Raw genomic sequence first — 20,019 nt, 5'->3', positions numbered from 1 at the left:
TTCAGTCTCTGTGTGTATCGAACACAGCCTTCCAGGGTGTGAGACGAGCACGGTGGCCGATGCCGCGGCGGCTTCACGGTTGTGGCTGACTGCCTTTACCTGGTTCATATATCGTTGCACACGTCACGTCGCAGCTAACGGGCTGCGCGCGTCATTGGGCACGGTATGGCGCAGACAATGGGGAAGAGGAGGGGCCGCGTCATGAGTGCATAAAATGAGCACGCTGCCTCCTGCGCCCGTCACTTGCTCTTCGGATTTTATCAGTTTCGTGTGTACTTCGATGACGTGTCAACGCGACGTCATGAGTGCGTAAAATAAGCCGCTGTGTAGCCAGCGCATGTGCAAGCACATACAGCGAATCGGCAGAAAGAACGTTAATGCACGTTGAGCAGATCAATAGAAAACATTTTCCGAAAAGGAGTGTAATGCTTTCGCATTCCCAGACTTAAGCAGTCTTAACTTTATCAGCCGAATTTCTTTTACACGTTTTGCTCTTTGCGTCGTCGGCCATTCTGGGCACCTTCTTTCGGTCACATCGATGCCTGCGTATTTTGGTGTTATAGGGTATATTATGCTTTTGCATTAAAACAATATGTAGAGTCTTCGAGGGAGAATATAATCAAAAATAAGCTTCTCTCATAGAACTTCTCTCAGTCAGAATTGTTATGACCTAACACAGAAGGCTGTGAATGTACGGCTCAAGAAGACATCATTCTTGAATAAGCATGACTACTCCGCAGCGCACGGCTAGAGAACGCCCAAATTTTCTCGAATGATCTTTTCTTTGTCACACAGAATAATATAAAATACAACAACACCAGTGTTTACCTTGAGAGTCTCCATCAGTTTGCCACTTTATGTTCGCTGTAATAACTTAAGCCACAGAAATAAATTTTCTGTATTGCGACTTTTTTTTGCGCAAGCCAATATAAGGGGGAAATGTTTACAGGATTTAGTCTGCTATCTTGACTTGTTCTCTCTCCCATGCTCTCTTGTAGGCGCCTGTTTCACATGATAAAGGAAGCTGCAGAGGAAGCCAAATCAAAGGGTGACGACAATCAGAATTGCACCATCCTCCAGCACCTCTACAATCTGCAGAAAATGGAATTCAAGGAAATTTTTACTTTTCTCCACGACTTTCTTGTTGGCGGAACTGATACGGTAGGATTTTTTTTTTCATTACGTTTGTTTGCATTACGGCTCTCCGCAGTTCGAGTTCTTACCATCCTAGGGTCACTGCAGCGCACCTTGCCGAGCACGTCCACATCTTGTATGATGCCAGGGTTAGCGCAGAGTATAAAGTCTATTTCATTTCTAGTCTCGTGATTCGGGCTCCTCCACGTCAACTTTCGGCTATCCCGCTTGCGGAAGAAGGTATTCATTGTCCTTATATTAATCTGTTCTGCAAACTCGACTAATAACTCTCTGCTGCTATTCCTAGAGCCTATGCCATATTCCCCCACTTACTTGTCTCCAGCCTGCTTCGTGCCTACCCTGGCATTGAAGTAGCCCATCAGTATAGTGTATGTTGTTTTGACTTTACCTTTCATCGATTCCACGTCTTCATAGAAGCTTTCGACTTCCTGGTCATCATGACTGTATGTAAGACCTTGAACTTGTACCTCTTATTAAGTTTCACAACAAGACCTGCCACCCTCTCGTTAATGCTATAGAATTCCTGTATGGTACGAGCTATATCCTTATTAAGCAGGAATCCGACTCCTAGTTCTCGCCTCTCCGCTAAGCCCCGGTATCACAGGACATGCCCGTTTTTTAGCACTGTATAGGTTTCTTTTGTCCTCCTGACCTCACCGAGCCCTATTATATCCCATTTACTGCCCTCTAATTCCTCCAATAGCACTGCTGGACTCGCCTCACTATATAACGTTCTATCGTTAAACGTTGCCAGGTTCAGATTCCAATGGCGGCCTGTCCGGACCCAAGGATTCTTAGCACCCTCTGCTGCGTCTCAGGTGGGACCGCCGCCGTGGTCAGTTGCTTCGCAGCTGCTCGGGACTGAGGGGCCGGGGTTTCATTGTTGTATTCATATGCGAGGTTGTGGCCAACTACTGCACCAGGGTGGCCGATCCTGCTCTGGTGAGGGAGTGCGTTACCGGTTCTGGTCACCGGGATCAGGCCGCACTCCAGGCCTGTTTACGCAATTTTATCAACAAGCGGATATTTTTTTATCCGGTAGAAAATTGCGCCGGACCGGGATTCGAACCGCGGTCCTCTTGCACGCGAGGTGGATGCCCTACCTCTACGCCAGCGCTGCGTTTTTTGTATCATCAAATCAGAATCAAGTTTATTTTTCCATGAATAATCGGAGGGAGGCGTGAGCAAAATGTGAAAACTAGTTCACTTGACAGAGGTTCAGGCCCCCGTTTACATGACAGAGAGCTGTGGCAACCAGGGCAAAATTCACTTAGTAATACAATTCACTCACAATTATTGTACAAGTGTGACACAAACACAGGTATGAGTAGAATAATGTGATGAAAAAGAGAATATGAGCATATAACGAGGTGAATTAACGTAATTTGAGAGAATTATAAATCATAAAAACAACCTAAATATAAGGTGCCCTACAGTTGATGAAGGAAAAGAAAAACACGCGTTAATTTTTTTATTGACATGTTCTATTTCTATCTCGCTCTCATGCCCCTAGATAATTGAGAAAAACAAATCACGAAGATCCTCTACTTTCCTAGAAATTGGAGTGGTAATTTTTCGACATCAGGCCGCGAAAATTTGTATTTCTTTAAACCAAAGGTATGTAGCAGGAAACAGTGATCTCGTGAGCACCACATGCTCTCGGGTTAACCAGGGACTATAGAAAAAAAAACACTTGAATGACAGAACGTTCCCTATGTATACAGAGAATGTTGTGTAGGTGCGGCATGCACGAAGTTCAGACAGAAGGAACACACATACAAAAAATGCATGTTGAGTTACTGACATTTCGGTCGTGGCACGGCTTTCGTCAGAGGAAATAGATATATAAAGGTGCAGGCGCTTTTATGTACATCCATGCGTGGGCAATATCAGGTACCAGAGGGTACAAATGCTCGAGAAGACAATAATAAAGATAAATATGTAAGTCCAATACAAGGATGATCGAGAACCCACATGAAAAAGCAGTTACAGGCCGCAGAGTGGGGGGCGTTTCCCGCGCTCGTTCTCCTCGGACATGCTGTTTTGTGTAGCTCCGGATTTTCGCCCCATTTCTTGGTGTTTTCCTGTTTTTTATAGACCGCTTTGGCAGTTCATAATCACCACTGGCGCCTATTTACAAATTTCATCCGCATCTACGCCATCTTGCTCATCCATCTACACCATCCTGAGTGCCCCCGCGGTACTCTCCGCGTCGGCGCGGAGCTCCCACGCCGCCGTCCGCCATGTCGAGGGAGCGGAACGTTACCGATGCAACCGCCATTCAAACCACGAAAGTCTCCTTTTCGGGGACGAGTGCAACGTGTGCAGACGGTGCCCTGAGGATGGATACCACCTGCGTGGAACATAACAGCCCTGCAATCACAGCGTACACCTCGACCAGGAGATCAACGCAAGCTACTGGCCTTCCATCACCTGAAAATGCAGCTCCAGCAGCGCCAAAAAGGTCGTGCTCTTCACAAGGCCTTCCCGCACGACGGACACATACGTCTCCGGTGCCGCTAACGACATCGTGATTCAAAGTTGTTATCAAGCCTCATGCTAGATACTAATGTCCACTCTGCCCAACCGTATCGCGGCCCTACACAGCTGGGTAGAGACTTTCACATTCCAACGTTTCGCTTCCCACAAAGCTATTAATATGGGTGTGTGCTATAGAACTACTTTAAAAGCTCGAAGAACTGCCACAGATATAAGTTTCATATCTAGTTTCATATAGAATGTGTCCTTCCAGTTCAGGCGTACCTCACCACTGGTACTTATTTAAGGCGGTATGTGGTTAATACCATTGGCCATGACGAAGAACCCCAAAAGTTACTGCAGAAACTATCGCGCCACACGCGCAAGGTCGTGGCTGCTCATTACCTAGACAGCAATCGTGCGTGCCTAATCACGCTTCAAGGTCCTAATTCCCCACATGAACGTATCCTGTATTACGGTTGCGTACCACACCCGCGTTGGTTCAAGCCCTGCACTGTGTACTGCTACTCTTGCTTCAAACAAGGGCACATAAAGTGATCCTATCCTTACCCACCCAAAGACGACACCGTTGAATCTGATCCATGACCATCGTTCCGAGGCGACCTATGCCAAACAAACAGTCATGGCATCACTTCCACGACGTGCCCTATGAAACTGAAGGCCATTAATAAAGCTTGACAACGCCGTTTTCGACGGCCAGCAAGGACCCCTCAAGATCCATTGGCGAAACGAGCCTCTGTGTACAACCTTTACGCCGGTCTGTCCTCGCCGGAAGAGGAGGCTAGCCAGGTGACAACAGCAAGTAGAGAGACAAGTAGTGCTGCCACAACTACATACAGCGCATCTGTTAGGTCGTCCACTTCACGATCACAACTTATATCACAAGCTTTAGAAGACGCGCCGCTTCTCTTGACGAACGAAGAGTTCGAGATCGACGCTGGCCTAGGCACCCTCTAAATTAGAATCGAGCATCTCAAGAAACACCGTACAGTGCTCCAGCGTGACGGTGCGCGGTCGTCGCATTCGTTGTCCACGTCCATTCCTGCTCATATGTTTCACCCGGCACCAATGTCGAAATCGTTTTCACCCCAATAACTCATGCGCTTCGTTGCGCAATAGCTCCAATATCTCCCCTTGGTTCTAGTAGCCACCCTTAACATGTGGTGGCTAATGCGTGTTGAAGTGCGCCAGAATGTATTTTACAGGGGAACTGCCGCGGCATCGCTGGGAAGGTCGGAGAGTTGCGCTAGCGTCTAAGATATGGGAAGCTGCGTGGTTGGGCTCTACTGCTTCAATGATCCAACGGCCTGCCACCAATTTCGGGATTTGTGGCATACTCACCACCTTCCATGTTGGATCGTAGGAATGCTACGCCTGATGTTCCTCCAGGAAAGACTCTACATGAAGCCCGTGTTGAGTTTTGACGTTTGTGCACTTTATAGCAAGAAGTCATGGCCGAACTGGTGGAGACGAACCAACATTAGCTCTAGTGCACGGATGGACATTATCATCGTTTCGTACTATGCCAGCCCCTACAGCGGTAATGCGCGTTGGTTATGTCTCGGCTGGTTGGCTCATCAATGACAGAAACAGCCTTGTTGCCCCATTATGGTAGGAGGAGATTTTAATGCACCCAAAAGTACACAGATTTACGCCATTTTCAGCGCTTCGCTATACTTGTGTGCTCAACACATTTATGGGCGCCCAGCTTAATAATGTACCAGTACCTATCCGTCGGCGTGACCACCCTCGCGCGCTGCCACACTCACTGGACTTACCTTGGTGGCTAGAAAGAACGACCATCTCGTGGTGCGCTATCGGCGTCGCGCAGCCAAGCAGAAGTTGCATCACAGCGTGACCCTGGATCTAATTCCCTTCAATTAGATGCTCGGCGCCCTTAAAACAGCTTAGGACTTCGCCGCTGGATGGACTGGTGCTCTTCTCTCGGTCCTTCGTTGTCTAATGCCTCTATTTGGCGCACCTTCCAAGTAATGCAACGCGGTCGGCGCCCTCCAGAACCCGCGGTCTGCGCCCTTTTGGCATCTGGCCAGACACCAGCAGCAATCGTCGAAACTATCGCCCACACCTTCTTTCAAGCTTTGGACACAACACCACCCCCTTTTGTTGTTCAAGATGGCCTTTACGCGGACGCAGGCATGCCGCCTACGCTCGCCTACAATGAAGGTATACAAGCTGCCTTCACTATAGCGAAAGTTTTAGCAGAAATAGACCTGTCGAAGCCATTACAGGCAACAAGACTTAAACGCAAACAGTATGAGCTTGATATTAATACGAAAGGCAAGGTTAGATGTGCTGTTGGGGGTCAAAAACGACGCTTGGGCTACGGAAGCCATTCCTGATTCTTGTCGGCATGCAGAGGTAGTTTCTGTTTCCGAACCCGGAAAGAACCCGGGCAGTAAAGCTCATATGTACCCAATAGCGCTAACCTCAACGTTAAGCAAGCTGATAAAGAGCATGCTCACGACACCTGTTACATGGTGGCTCGAGCGATACTCCAGGTATCAACGTGGCGAAATTCGGTTCCGTCCTCATCTGGGCACTGAGGATGGCTCTGCATAATTTTCTTCTATGGCTCTCACCGGAGGCCGCTCCCGAAGCATTTGCAGCATTCTGGCAGTGGACCTTCGCTGAGCGTATGACCATGTCGGTCACCAACAATGGCTAGAATCCTTCGTTGGCTTCAGTTTCCTAGCCATGTCTGTATGCTCGTCGAAGTGTTCAAGTACGCTCGCACCTTCTTCATTCACCTGGCTGGCTAACAAACAGGTCACTTCGTTGCACAATGGGGTGCCTTACAAGGATCGGTGCTCACACCAGTCCTTTTTAACATCGTTCTCTTTCCACTAGCTTGGAAGCTAGTGACGATGCATAATGTATGATACATAATGTATGCAGAAGACACCACTGTTTGGTCAATTCATCCCGAAGACTGCCGACAAGAACAAGCCCTTGAAGAGGCCCTAAACGTGATGCACAACTGGTGTCTTCATATAGGGACCCAAATTTCCAAGGACAAGATGACGTACGTGTCAGTATGGATGAATGGATGTTATGAGCGTCCCCTTTGGAACGGGGCGGTGGGTTGCGCCACCAAGCTCTTGCTATTATACTGCCTAATGTCCTACCCAAGTTAAACAATCAAAAAAGAACACTATGAACTACCACGTCCAAATTTTTTGATCCCCTATTGCGAACTGTGCTTTTGTACGTCTCCGTCTTTTGTCGTTTCCCTACCTTTCTTCCACCAATCCTCCAATCGCCTCTTACTAATGTCTATTACGGACATGTTTGTTTTACCACTGCTCCCGCTGAACCCAAGGGCTTCAAGGAGGCCAGTGGTGCCTAAATCAACCGCTGGGTAGATGTCTTCACATTCTAGTAAAACATGCTCCGTCGTTTCCCTAGCTTTACCGCAGCAAGCACATGCTTCTTCTTCCTTCTTATATCTCGCTTTATTGGTGCGTGTTCTAAGGCATCCCGATCTCGCTTCGAAAAGTAATGAGCTTCCCTTTGAATTATCATAAATGGTTTCTTTTCCTGATTTCGTTTTTTTCCTCTTAAGTAGTTACTCATGGCAGGTTTCTTTTCCATTGCCGCCACCCATGAGATTATTTCAGCCTCTCTGTCTTTGCGCTTGACCTTCTTTGTGGCTGTGTTGCCCACCTTAAAGGCCCCATACTTGCTGGTAAGCTTCCTAGTTCATTTCCTCCACTGTGAATCAATGTTTTTCCTGTACAGATACCTGAACACCCTCCCAGCCCATTTAGTTTGTTCCATATTCCTCAGCCGTTCTTCATGCTCAATTTTACGGCGAGCTTCCCTCACTTCAAATCTATTCCAGCGCATATCATCCTGCACAGCTTCATTTGTAGTCTTCCCGTGAGCGCCCAATGCGAGGCGACCCACTGACCTTTGGTTCCCGTCGAGTCCTGATTGTACCCCTGATTTAAAGCTAACAACTGGATTTCCAAAAGTAAGTCGTGGAACCATTACACCTTTCCACATACCTCGGAGGACCTCGTACCTATTGTATCCCCATAGCACTCTGTGCTTCATTATGGCTGCATTTTTCTTCCCCTTTACTGTTATGGTTCTTTCCTGTGTTTTCATATATCTATTGCCTTCGTTTATCCATATACCAAGGTATTTATACTCGGTTACCCGAGGTATTTCTTGGCACTGTATCTCCGCTGTCTGTTCACTGTTGTCATTGAATACCATAACACCTGATTTTCTAAGACTAAATTTCAAACCTAAATTATTGCCTTCCTGTCCACAGATATTAGCCAGACGTTGCAAATCATTTTGCTTATTAGCTAACAACACAATGTCGTCCGCATAAAATAAACCTGGGAGTTGCTGCTCTACTACTCTACCCGCCTGTTTGTATGAGTAGCGACCAAGTATGGGCGCCATCTACTTGAAATGCGGCCTCTTCAGCTAATTCTGGAGCAGCAGCTACTACAAGAGGCTTCAACTGTCCATGTACTCGGCCTTGAAATTATTTCCTACGGATCTGGGGGAACATTGGACAAGAATGCAAAGCAACAGGCCACAGAAAGGATACAGTTGTTGAGTCGGATTGCGAAAAAATCTGGCGGTGCGAGCACCGATATGGGTCAACTTCTTGTCCAGTCTGTGCTCAGACTCGACTCGTCAACAGAGTCCAGTTTCATCATGTCACGAAAACAGCAGGACCTCGCCTTGAGGCCATTAGTCATGAAACCATGCGTTCCACAACGAGAGTACCACGTCTCACTCTGCTGCCAACCCTACAGCCCGAGGCCCAACTCAACACTATCGACGAACAGGTGCAGCAACGTCGAGCGCGCGCCCTTAAGCCATCAAAGTTCTGCTCGACTACTGCATTGATTCAGTACATGGGACACGAAATAGACAATCCAGCTCCTGCGACACCCGATGTAGCTCTGTGAAACAGGGTATAGTTAGTGACAAGTACAGTTAGTCGTCTGTACACTACGGCTCCTCACCAGGGAAGTGCTTAAGTTTCCCACCTTCTATGCGCCGACGATAATCAAGATGATGCGATTCTCGTAGCATACACAGATTCCAGTGTTAATGGCACCAGGATTCGCGCAGTTATCGTGTGCCTATTGATACCAGAAGCAGGCCAGACGTGCCCGTATGTTGCCGATCCTGCACCGCCGGCCTTACTTCCCGAGGTTGCCGCCATACGACACAGTTTGGCCGCCTTGCTCACTTCTGTTCAAATTGCTCGATATTCTCATCTCATCGTTCGTGCGGATTCGACTCAAGCCATCCACGACATACGTAGGGTATCTCGGGTCACTCTAGTATCAGATAGCATTCACGGTCTTACTGCCGCTACTAATATCGTGATACGCGTCGAGTGCCTCGAGCAGCCCTGCCGGGTCTCCTTGAAGTAGATTTGGCAACCCACTCTGAGGTTATAACATACCCACTTCAGCATTTTCCTGAATACGCTTGCGGACAACGGATCCGGGAAAAAGAAAAACTCCGACGTAGCACACAAGCTTTTATACTTCCGTGTGGCTAAGACCTCCCGGGCGGTTAAATCTGCCGAGAGGAGGTTACGTCACGGAGGCTACGTGGCGGGGTTGCGCTGATAACGCATGTGACCGCTCTCTGGCCACACCAGTATCACCGGCTGTGACAGCTCTCTGGCCACACTGTCTCCGTCACCTCCGGGTAACAGGCCCTCGGCCTCGTCGCCCACCCGATCTTAAACGTTGAATTCATGGACCGTATCGTCGTTCGCTTGTTGATTTTTTGCACGAATCATACCTGTTCGTGTACTTTTGACATGCTTTGCACTATGCTAATGGTAAAACTTTCGAATGGTCACGGGACAACTCGCTGTATTTTCCGCACATCTTGCGATTCCTGGAAATGGAATAACAGTAGTGCGATAGCAAATACTGCATGCCAAGAATTTGTCACACTAAGTATGAGTGTGTTGCAGGAGGAGTGTGAGATGACGAACATACCATCATCCTTATGGCAGAGAAAGACACGACATTCTTGCTACATTCCATGCAATAGCGGACCGTATAGTGTTACATTTAGGAATAAGAAAATAATTCGTACTTACCGCTCAAGGTGTAATTTAAAGCCTCATTGTAGTATTGTTGCTTTGATTTGAGCAAATAAATTACCCGGCAGTGGAACATTTTTAGGCAATGAAAGTCTGCACACTGTTAGTGTGGGATTTGTAATTGTTAAAACGTAGACGAAAGTATGTTTCGGTTTGAGCGATGTATTGCACATGGCAAGCGGAAGACTCAAGCAAGTAGATGACGTTAGTGCTGTCGCGAGCACAAGTGACGTGAAATTTACAAAAAGTCACAAGCCGGAGCGGCACACGCCGCACAGTCACAACGTAGCCTGGAGCAGCGTATCCATAGGAGACCGTCTCCTTGCGTAGTTTTCACGAGAATGAACTGAACTCTCTGACCAGCGTCGACTGCCAGCTGCGGCTTGTTCTCCTATCTGCACAGCGCTATGCTGAGCCGGACTTTTCCTGATTGCCGCCACCCGCGTACCTCTACGTTTCGCTTCTTGAGGAGCGGTTCGTACTTTGCGAGTACGTGCATAACGTCCACCGAGGAGTACACGAAGGTACCGAGACTATGCGGCGTACGAGTCACATCGGTTGACACGTGTCACATCCGTTGACACGTGGCACAATACGATGCGACAGAACCACGTCGTGGCACCTGGTGCAATAATATGCAACTACAATGAAAGTCTGCACGTATCAATGCGAGACGGCGCGCATCTCACACGGCGTGACTCCTCGAGCTCTATGACGCTTTATAGGGCATGTTTATGCACAACTAGCAATCGCTTGCGTGGCATGGTGGTAGTGTGGGTGACTCACGCGCAGAGATTCCTGGTTCTACCCCTGCGCGAGCTGTTTTTTTTTTTTTTTTCTAATTCTTGCTGGTAACTGCAACGGACACCGGTGCCAGCGGCGGTGGCAGACGACATCGCCAACCGAAACGGCTATTTGCATGAAGCCCATAACAGAACCTGGACGGGAAGTCCATCGAGTACCTAACGGACATCATTAACAAAGCATGGAGCAGTGGTAAAGTCCCGGAAATGTGGAAATCGGCCAACACCATTCTCATCCCCAAGCCAGGCAAGCCGCCCAGCCTCGATAACCTCCGCCCAATTTCGTTCACATCGTGCGTGGGGAAGGTTGCTTAGCACGCAATCCTAAACAGGCTTTCACGCTACCTGGAGGACCACGACATTTACCCACACAACATGATTGGCTTCAGGGCCGGTCTCTCGACGCAGGACGCGATGAAGCTCATCAAGCATCACAATATTGACGGTAATACGCGGGACACGAGAGTCATACTACGTCTAGATCTGGAAAAGGCATTTGATAACATTCTCCACTCGTGCGTTTTAAAAACAATCTCGAGCCTTAACCTGGGGAAGCACTTTCATTCCTACCCAAGATCTTTCCTGTCAGACAAAGAAGCCACCCTTAAGATCGGGGACCTGACTTCAGACATGATCAAGCTGGGGTCTAAGGGGACGCCACAAGGGGCAGTCATATTCCCAACCCTCTTTAACCTCGTCATGATTGGTCTATCCAGGGCACTCTCTGCTATCGACGGTATCAGTTATACCATATACGCAGACGACGTTACCATCTGGTGTACGGGAGGTAGTGACGGACAGGTAGAGACGGCCCTGCAACAGGCGATTGATGCTGCCGAGAGATACCTTGAGTCCACGGGCCTTCGGTGCTCACCGCACAAGTCGGAACTGCTACTTTATCGACCCAAGCGCAGAGGCCCGAAACCGAAGGGATGGAAGCCACTCTCCGAAAGCGACATAAAACTGCGCACAAATGACGGAGGATGTATTCCGAGGGTGGATGCTATCCGGATTCTCGGCATGATGGTTGAGTCGAGTGGTTCAAACAACCAGACAGTGCTGCAACTCACTAAGAAGACGGACAATGCCATCAGACTAATCAGAAGAGTGGCCAACCGGCAGCAAGACCTCGGCGAAGATAACCTCGTGAGATTGGTACATGCGTTCGTAATGTGTCATTTCATTTACGTCGCGGCCATGCACAACTGGCAAAGATCGGAGCGGGATAAGCTCAACGCATTAATCAGGAAGGCAATCAAGAGAGCTCTCGGCCTCCCCATATACACTCACACGGAACGCTTACTTCAACTTGGCATGCGTAACACGCTAGAGGAAATAGCGGAAGCACAGGAGAGGACCCTGTTCGTCAGGTTATGTACCACACAAGCTGGAAAACACATCATAGAGGAGCTGCGCGTTCCCCCAACAGTAATCAAAACAAAGTTCTGCAGCATCCCTCGAGACCAGCGAGACCGCATCACTGTCGCCCTGATCCCATGAAACGTCCATCCAGAACACACGTGGGAAGACGTCGGGCGCCCGCGAAGGCTCTACTGGAAAGGCTCGTGAACGGGCTTCGGAGAACAGTTTCGTAGACGCAGCGCGCTACGCCGACGGACAGGCCTTCGTTGTAGTTAGCGTAGATCATGAAAGGCAAATAACGAACGCAATCTCGATTCGGACGACGTGCTCTGAGATCGCAGAGCAGGCTGCAATAGCGATGGCCTTATTGGACGACAAGAGAGCATCAATCTACAGTGACTGGATTTCAGCTGTTAGGGCATTTGCCAAAGGAACCATATCCGAGCTGGCCCTAGGGATACTAGGAAACAAGGAGATCAAGCCATACACATTGATCTGGTTTCCAGCCCAGATGGGACAGATCGAGGCAGCCCCGCCCAACCTCAATGAATCGGCACACGAAGCTGCGCGAGGGATCATCAACCGCGTAGCTACCGGGCAGCGTGACGCTGGGGGTACTGACAATCGGGACTCTCCTTCCTCGTACACCGAGATTACTAAGCACTTTTACTTGGCTCGGAGGATCTACCCCCTCCCACAGTGCAAACTCAATAGACCTCAGGCTTTGACACTAAGGCTTCTACAGACGGGGGCATACCCAAACCCACTACTTCTTCACAAGATGTACCCCGAAATTCAGACCACAAATGCATGTGCAATATGCAATGACTTAGCAAACTTACCTCACATGCTCTGGCGATGTCCCGCGTTACGCGGCGATGAAAGCAACACTCCTTCACGGTGAGATGCGGTGCTACACAGTCCCAACCTCGAAGAACAGTTATGGGCTGTCCAACGGGCCCGCGACGCGGCGGAGAGGCTCGGCCTCTCTCTCCCGACGTGCGAGCGGCCCGCGGCGCGCTATTGCGCGCCCTAAAGGACCCTAATAAAGTTTTTCATCCATCCATCCATCCATAACAGAATACGCGATAAAACAATTTAGACGCTATTCATATGGCACTATTAGATACGGTCATATGTACGCAAACTTTACCACCCGGTTTATTGCAGGGATGGCAAATGGCAAAGCAGAGGTTGTAGTCATACGAGGCTACCTTATCGCGCAGGTCCTCGGAGCGGCGAAAAAACACTCCTGGCATACCAGTGAAAATGCTCTTGAGGCGATTGCTCTGAGTCAACATGTTTCAATGGCCCTGAGGATTTAAAATATATTTGGTTTAGAAGAGAAACGAGTTACGACAAGATTAGTACCTGAGCTGGGCGCAGATTGCTTGTCGGTGCTGATAAGAACTTTATGGTCGAGGCTGTCGGCCCGCTTGAGCGCGTCTTCAATAATTCGTGAAGGGGATTGCTGTTCAATGAAGGCTATACAAAGCTCATCACAGTTGTGGGTCAGATGACTCTCTTCCAGCCAAACTATTTTAAATAGGATTGCCTTAATAAGGAATTCCCGTTTCACAGAGGTTGACATGATTGTTTTTAAAGTGCAAAGATCGCATTGTGTCAGTAGGCTTTCTGTAAAGCTTGGTCGCTAAATTATATTTGCACAAGAATATCGTGGCGAAAAGAAAGTTATGCTAAGTGCTAAGTAAGAATGCAAAAAAAAATTGTCTGTTCTGCGTTACTGCATTATTTACAAAGGAAAGTAATTTTGCTACTCCATGGTGCCAAATTAATAAGACATCATCAAATGAAGCGTTCGTTGTCGCGAGTAGCAAAGAAAGTTTTTCTAGCAAACCCATCAGAAAGTTCGCATAATTGGGCGCATAGCCTCGTATCTAAGCCAAGGTACCAGTTCAGAAAATATAGGAGAGACCCTGCCAAAGGAATCAACCGATTAAGGTTTAGTCGCAGTAGGACTAGTCTTGTTGGACACTGAACATTTTATGAAGATTACGAAAGTTGTTGAAATTGGTGGTCGTTGTCATTTGCAAGCGTCCGCATTGAAAACCTATGTTGCAGTTCTACCGTACCTAAAGGTTTACGGCTCCATTTAAGGCCCGACACGTCTCAGATGTCTACAAATAATTTGTTGATGTGGGAAGATAGCCTCAATAAAGCTTCCCTAGAATTTACGCGAATTCTCAATAGCCATTTTGACTCGTCTGCGAAGCAGTTAGGAAACAAATAGATGGAACTTTTATGCCACTAGTAACTTTGCTGCTGAGGAGAGGGCACCACTTACAGGCGTGCGAATGCCGCGCGAGTGACCGCTGAAGGCACTTGGCGTTTATTCGCGGGCTTCTTTTACGCTAGGAAAAACACATTCATCTAGCACGCATAGAATAACAGAAAGCTGTACCGGGAGTTCTTCATTTTGCTCTACAATTTGTTCATTGACACTTTTGACTAGATTTTAATATTGGAGAAACTTAATAAATGAATTCAACTAATTATGCAATTAGACGGAATGCGAAATATAGCCTGAGTCGCCAAGCTTAGACAAACAACATTACTTTGGTTCTGCCCAGCTACGCGTCATTTGCATATTTTGAAATCTTGGTGCATGATAGCTGGGACACCCTGTATATATGTACTGCAGTGAAGAGACGTGTTGCATGTTACAAGAATAAATTATGGGGTTTAACGTGCCAAAACCACTTTCTGATTATGAGGCACGCCGTAGTGGAGGACTACGGAAATTTCGACCACCTGGGGATCTTTAACGTGCACCTAAATCTAAGTACACGGGTGTTTTCGCATTTCGCCCCCATCGAAATGCGGCCGCCGTGGCCGGGATTCGATCCCGCGACCTCGTGCTCAGCAGCCCAACACCATAGCCACTGAGCAACCACGGCGGGTGTTTTACAAGAACACCCCATGCACCAAATTAATAACGTAATTACAAGAAAGCAAGAAAAACCAAAAATAAACGCTCAATAACAAATTTCATTTCGCAATAAACAAACTTTTCCATTGGACTACTAACCTTGAATACTAATCGCGAGGTTACTTTATTGTGAAATTGGGTCGGCGAAAAATTTAGAAAAATGAACTCCAGTTTGCATATATGCATTGCGAAGCATTCTTAATTTGGTCGAAAATCCTTATTAAGAATCGCACGGGTATTCTGCGGCAAACTCTTGCTGCTTTTTGTACATGGCTATGTTTGCCAAAGTATAAATGCGTATGTATACTCATAACACCGGCAGTACAACATGCGCACTTGTGTATCTTTTTCCGGTAGCCGCATTTCACCGGCTAACAAATGTTAACATTTATCGCTCAGCGTAAGACGCGTATTTCTATACCAAAAGCTCCTCGTATGTTATCGCCGATTGTATCTGCTGTCTACGTTGCCGCCCCACCTTGTGTATTCAGATTATATGCGCGATGCGATTAATGCACATTATGGAAGACGAGTGAGTACCAGCGATTATGCTGGAATTTTTGACGTACCTTGAACAAATATACTACTCGTCTGGTGCGCCTATCAGATTTATAGGTTTGACGCATATGCTGGTCTCTATCGTCCTGGGCGAGTATGACTTGTTATTGTGGGCACATGTTCGCCCAAACATTGCTTTGTTTTGTGACTCGCCGTTGTGTCACGCTCGAATTCTTCGTCGTCCCGACAACCTGGCAATATATTGCGCATTACTTTCAAACTTTGTTTTTAGTTCACTCGGAAGAATACTCAAAATATTAATTTTGGATATAAAGACTGGCGCACATGGAACTATGCGGAGGCACTCTACTGTTGTTGCTGTTATCTATTTTCGAAAAAGAAATTATTATGTTGATCTATATCGCTGTGTTTTCACAGATGGCGGAAAGCAACCTTGAGTGTTTAGAATTCTTGGATGTTGCATGAAAATGCAGGGCGCAGCGGCAACTTAGCGAGTGACTTACTCAAATTTCCATCTTCATCTGTATCTATAGGCAGAAATATGAAGTTTTTACCCTAGCAACCAAAATGAGATGGTTACTTCTTCCATGTACATACTTGGCCATGCTGCTTTCGACACGTCACCGTGGTATTTAAATAAAAAAAATTCATTTCGCATTCCAAACTTAGCAGTAGCCAACAAAAGCAGCTTCAAAAGTGATAATGCAGCATTGCTGTATTAGGGTGTCAAGATGATGTATATATGCATGAGCACATATCCAATGAGCGAGCGCAGAGAGGCACCACACCTGATGTGGCCCCTGGCACTATTATAATTTTGGCTCTTTTCTTTCGACCCAAGTGAATCAATATGTACGCTGATATAAATGTTCTTAATTCAGCCGACTGACGAAAGAGATACTTGTGTGCGAGTATTTAATGATAATTAGGATGTGAGGGAGTACATATCGGGCATGTTGACGTCAGCCACACGTGTCTAGCGTTGCCCTGTTTCATGAAAAAGGCCAGATACAATATACCCTCAACAGAAAACTAGGCTGAGCTTGGTAAAGAAGGCTGCCCATTAAAAGCAAGCCACAGTTTCCCCTGAAATGCGAAGCATCGATTGTGGCAGCGGTAGTAAAATATTGGATAACTATACGAAGTAAGGATACTAGTTCTTAATAACTAAATTAACAATCATGGTGTCACGCGTGCAAACGCAACTCACTTGATGACCGCGGAAATTTGCGATGAGAACGCTCGCGTGAGGAAGAGAGGCAGCAGCAGCAAGCGAATCGATCCGTGTTTGGCTTCTCACTTCAACGCGAGCGGCGAGAACGGGCGCACACGAAGCTATCAGCCCTCGGAGAAGCTAAACTCGGTACCCATCGCAGATCGCTTTGAAGGCATGGCCCGCGCAACCGCACTGATCCGTGTCATACGCACCCGCCGCCGGATGTGAAGCAGAAAGTTGTACATGGACTTCTTGATTATCCTGACGCCCCTCGTTTAGTCTCTAGAACCGATGGTTGACTATGGAAGACACTGTTCACAAAAGAAAAGCTTGGTGGCTAACCCGTGGTTGAATGAACATTTACTGGCGTCTCAAAAAAAATGATGCCGCACGTGAAGCAGTTTTTATCTTCGAAGGACCAATTCAGTGAACCCTTTGAATTGCTCTTTACAAATAGAGCCAATAATGCGACCAAGTGTGGGGACTGGTGTTTCCAGGGATTGTTTTACAAGTAGTTGCAGGAGTTCTCTACAATCGATTGCGCCACCCCATTGTAGGTTATACAAAACTGTCTGCGAAAGAACACAATATGTATTATTGAAAGAGATATGTACTTCCCCATCAAGGCTACAAAATAAATGCGTAAACCTTACTTAAAGAAAGGTCTTCACAGTGGGACAAAAACGGGTTCTAATTCGAAGCTTGAACGTGGAACCAGCGCCTTTCTCAGGCAATTGATGTAGTACTTGAAATAAACAGAATGCTAATAAATTCTAGAGCGAAGACAAATTTAATAAAGACACGATGTTTACCATATTTAATGTGGAAACGGTGTTTCACAAAAATAGAAATATTTTGGTCCATCCAAGAGCAAGAAACGCTATGCAAGAAAGCTGCGCGAGTTTTCCAGACAGAATGTTTCGCAGTTAAAGCTTACTGAGATTTTGTTGTTAATGTGAAAGCATTCCTTGTCGAGTACCCCGGCATGCCACGAGAAAATTTTATTGCCTTGCAGCTGCAGAAAAATGCGTTTTAGCGAAGTGAAGACATCGATAATCGTTATATTAGTGTACATGTAAACTTATTTATTTATTTTATTAATTTTTACATACTGCAGCCCTGTTAGGGCTAAGGCAGGAGTGAGGAATCATACTGTTGTAGGGCATACAAAAAGTGCAATTATAATTTGCAGGAGAATAAAAATACTAAGAAAACACAAATGAAAATCGTCGAACGAAAGGGAACGAATAGTACCAGGTAGCGAGTTACAATACTGAATGGTTAAAGGGAAAAAACTACATAGTAACATTTCAGTTCGTGGCCGAGATGGTACTATATTAAAATAACTGCTAGATGAGGAAGATTCCGCAAATTTAATGTATATACCAAGGAAAGACGTGTTCGATGAATTAAATAATAAGTAGAAGAGCTTTAGCGATTCGATGTTGCGACTGATGCCGAGTCGCTAGATGTAACTCTGAGTGTTTAGAAGACGGAGAAAACTTGCTATCGTATGAGCGGTGGATGAGCCTGCTAGTTCTTTCTGTACCCTTTCCAACTTCATGGTGTGTTATATTTTATCATCATCATCTTCATCATCATACTATTTTAAGTCCACTACAGGGCTTATGTTGATTCCATACAACAAAGGCATACTCCAGACGTGGCAGGATAACTTATTTTTGAGTGACTCCCTTAAAAAGTGGCACTGAACCACTTTTTATCGAAGTGGAGAAAGGTATGTGAAGTGATAATAGGCTATTTCAGAAATACCATGTCGCAAAAGGTACTTCAACGTGTTCGTCATTAGCGGAGTTATTGGCAATCAAACACGGCATCCGCTGTGCTCCCGTTCCTCCTTCAATACCATGAACTAAGATGGCTATGACGCAGTGGGGCGTGCCCACAATGCTCCGCCTTCTATATGTCACCGTGGTGCGCAGTTTAGATTTCAATTTGGATGTCAACGTAGACTCGAGGACTTCCGCCTTTTGTGCGTACGATACGCTAAACATAAGCCAAACACGTTTGTACTCAGCGATCCGCAGTGTGCTTAGCCAGTGGACTCATAGCGGCACCCCTCGGCGGCCGCTGTACCTACGCCGTGTACCCAACTACAGCTTGATGTCAGCTATCGGCCAATTTCCACGGTCTTAGGAAATGACGAAATAGTGCCTCTAGAATATAGGGAGGGCAGACTCTTCTATTGAAAACAAAGCATTTGAGAGAAAGGCGACTTCGCGATCCACTTGCGAGCTCCACGCATTGCGTACGACAGCAAAAGTTGGCTCAGGTGTGCACAGCAGCGTATGCTACCCTGCAGACTGTGTTATTTCACCAAGCCCGAAAGGTGCTTCAGGGTGCCTTTAAGTGCTGTGTTGCAAATATAATTTATATGATGAGATCATGACATGGTATTAGTGAAGATCCAGATATTTACGTTCTGAGAGTTTTTCAAATGCGCAACCTTTATATACATAAGGAAATGTGGATGGAAACAAACGCCTACAAAATGATATGTACTAGGTTTTCTTAAAATTTATAGTCGTTTTCTAGTTTTTGCACGATTGGCAGAAATTATCAAAATCATCGCTAAGATGAATATGATCTTTAGGTGAGTGTATAGTTTGATAAAGCACGCAGTAGTGCACTTGTAAACTTATAGTGGCAGGTATGTTAGAAGGTAGATCATTAATAACAGCAAGAAGAGCATTGGCCCCTGGACGGAGACATGCACCACACCACATGTTACGTCAGCAGCAAAATTAGTGCTCCTGAAAGAAACGCTTTGTGAACCGCCAGGGAGAAAACTAGCGATCCAATTAACGACAGGGATATTGTTAAATATTGAGTCGAGCGCGCATGAAAGTTTGGAGTGAGTAACTGTTTTAAAAGGTTTGGAGAGGTCGATAATGAGAGAATGAATTTGGTAACCTAAATCAAGCGCACTAAAATGTGTTGAAAAAAATTCTGTCAATTGAGTAATAATACCATAACCACGGTGAGAACCGTGCTAGAGGTTAGATAAAACATTGTCATTAGCAGGTTAGTCATAAATATCCCTGTGTAGCATGTGCTCCAACATTTTGTACCAGTCGGATGTTAGACAGATCGGATTGTAACCTTACAGACACTGTTTGTCGCCAGAATTGTATAACCGAATAATTATTGCTGTTTTCCATGACCAAGAGACTATACTAGCCGATAGTCATTTCTTGAATGTACGTTTTAGGTAGCGACAACGCCAAATAGAATAACCAACGGAAAAAAAGGGAATCCTATCTGCGCAGCGACTCTTATTCATCTCGAGGTTCAGGATCATGTTAAGAACAGGTTCGCCAGAGACAAAGGCACCTTAAATACGTCATACACATCTCTGTAAGGAGGAATTTTATGG

The 20,019-nt window shown here is 46.5% G+C and overlaps 1 protein-coding gene across 1 annotated transcript in view; it reads left to right on the top strand.

Annotated features, from left to right (window-relative positions):
- The first annotated feature begins 1,003 nt into the window (after window positions 1-1,003).
- The window catches only part of LOC126519116 (probable cytochrome P450 12a4, mitochondrial), a 31,940-nt gene continuing 12,924 nt past the window's right edge, over window positions 1,004-20,019 (top strand). The window contains exon 1 of the mRNA XM_055065082.2: window positions 1,004-1,161. Within this exon, the coding sequence (XP_054921057.2) occupies window positions 1,012-1,161 (150 nt within the window). The 5' untranslated portion in view covers window positions 1,004-1,011. The remainder of the gene's footprint in view (window positions 1,162-20,019) is intronic.

This window comes from Dermacentor andersoni, chromosome 10 (assembly GCF_023375885.2).
Source record: "Dermacentor andersoni chromosome 10, qqDerAnde1_hic_scaffold, whole genome shotgun sequence".
NCBI classification, from domain to species: domain Eukaryota; kingdom Metazoa; phylum Arthropoda; class Arachnida; order Ixodida; family Ixodidae; genus Dermacentor; species Dermacentor andersoni.
This window is presented reverse-complemented; position numbering and strand designations above follow the sequence as displayed.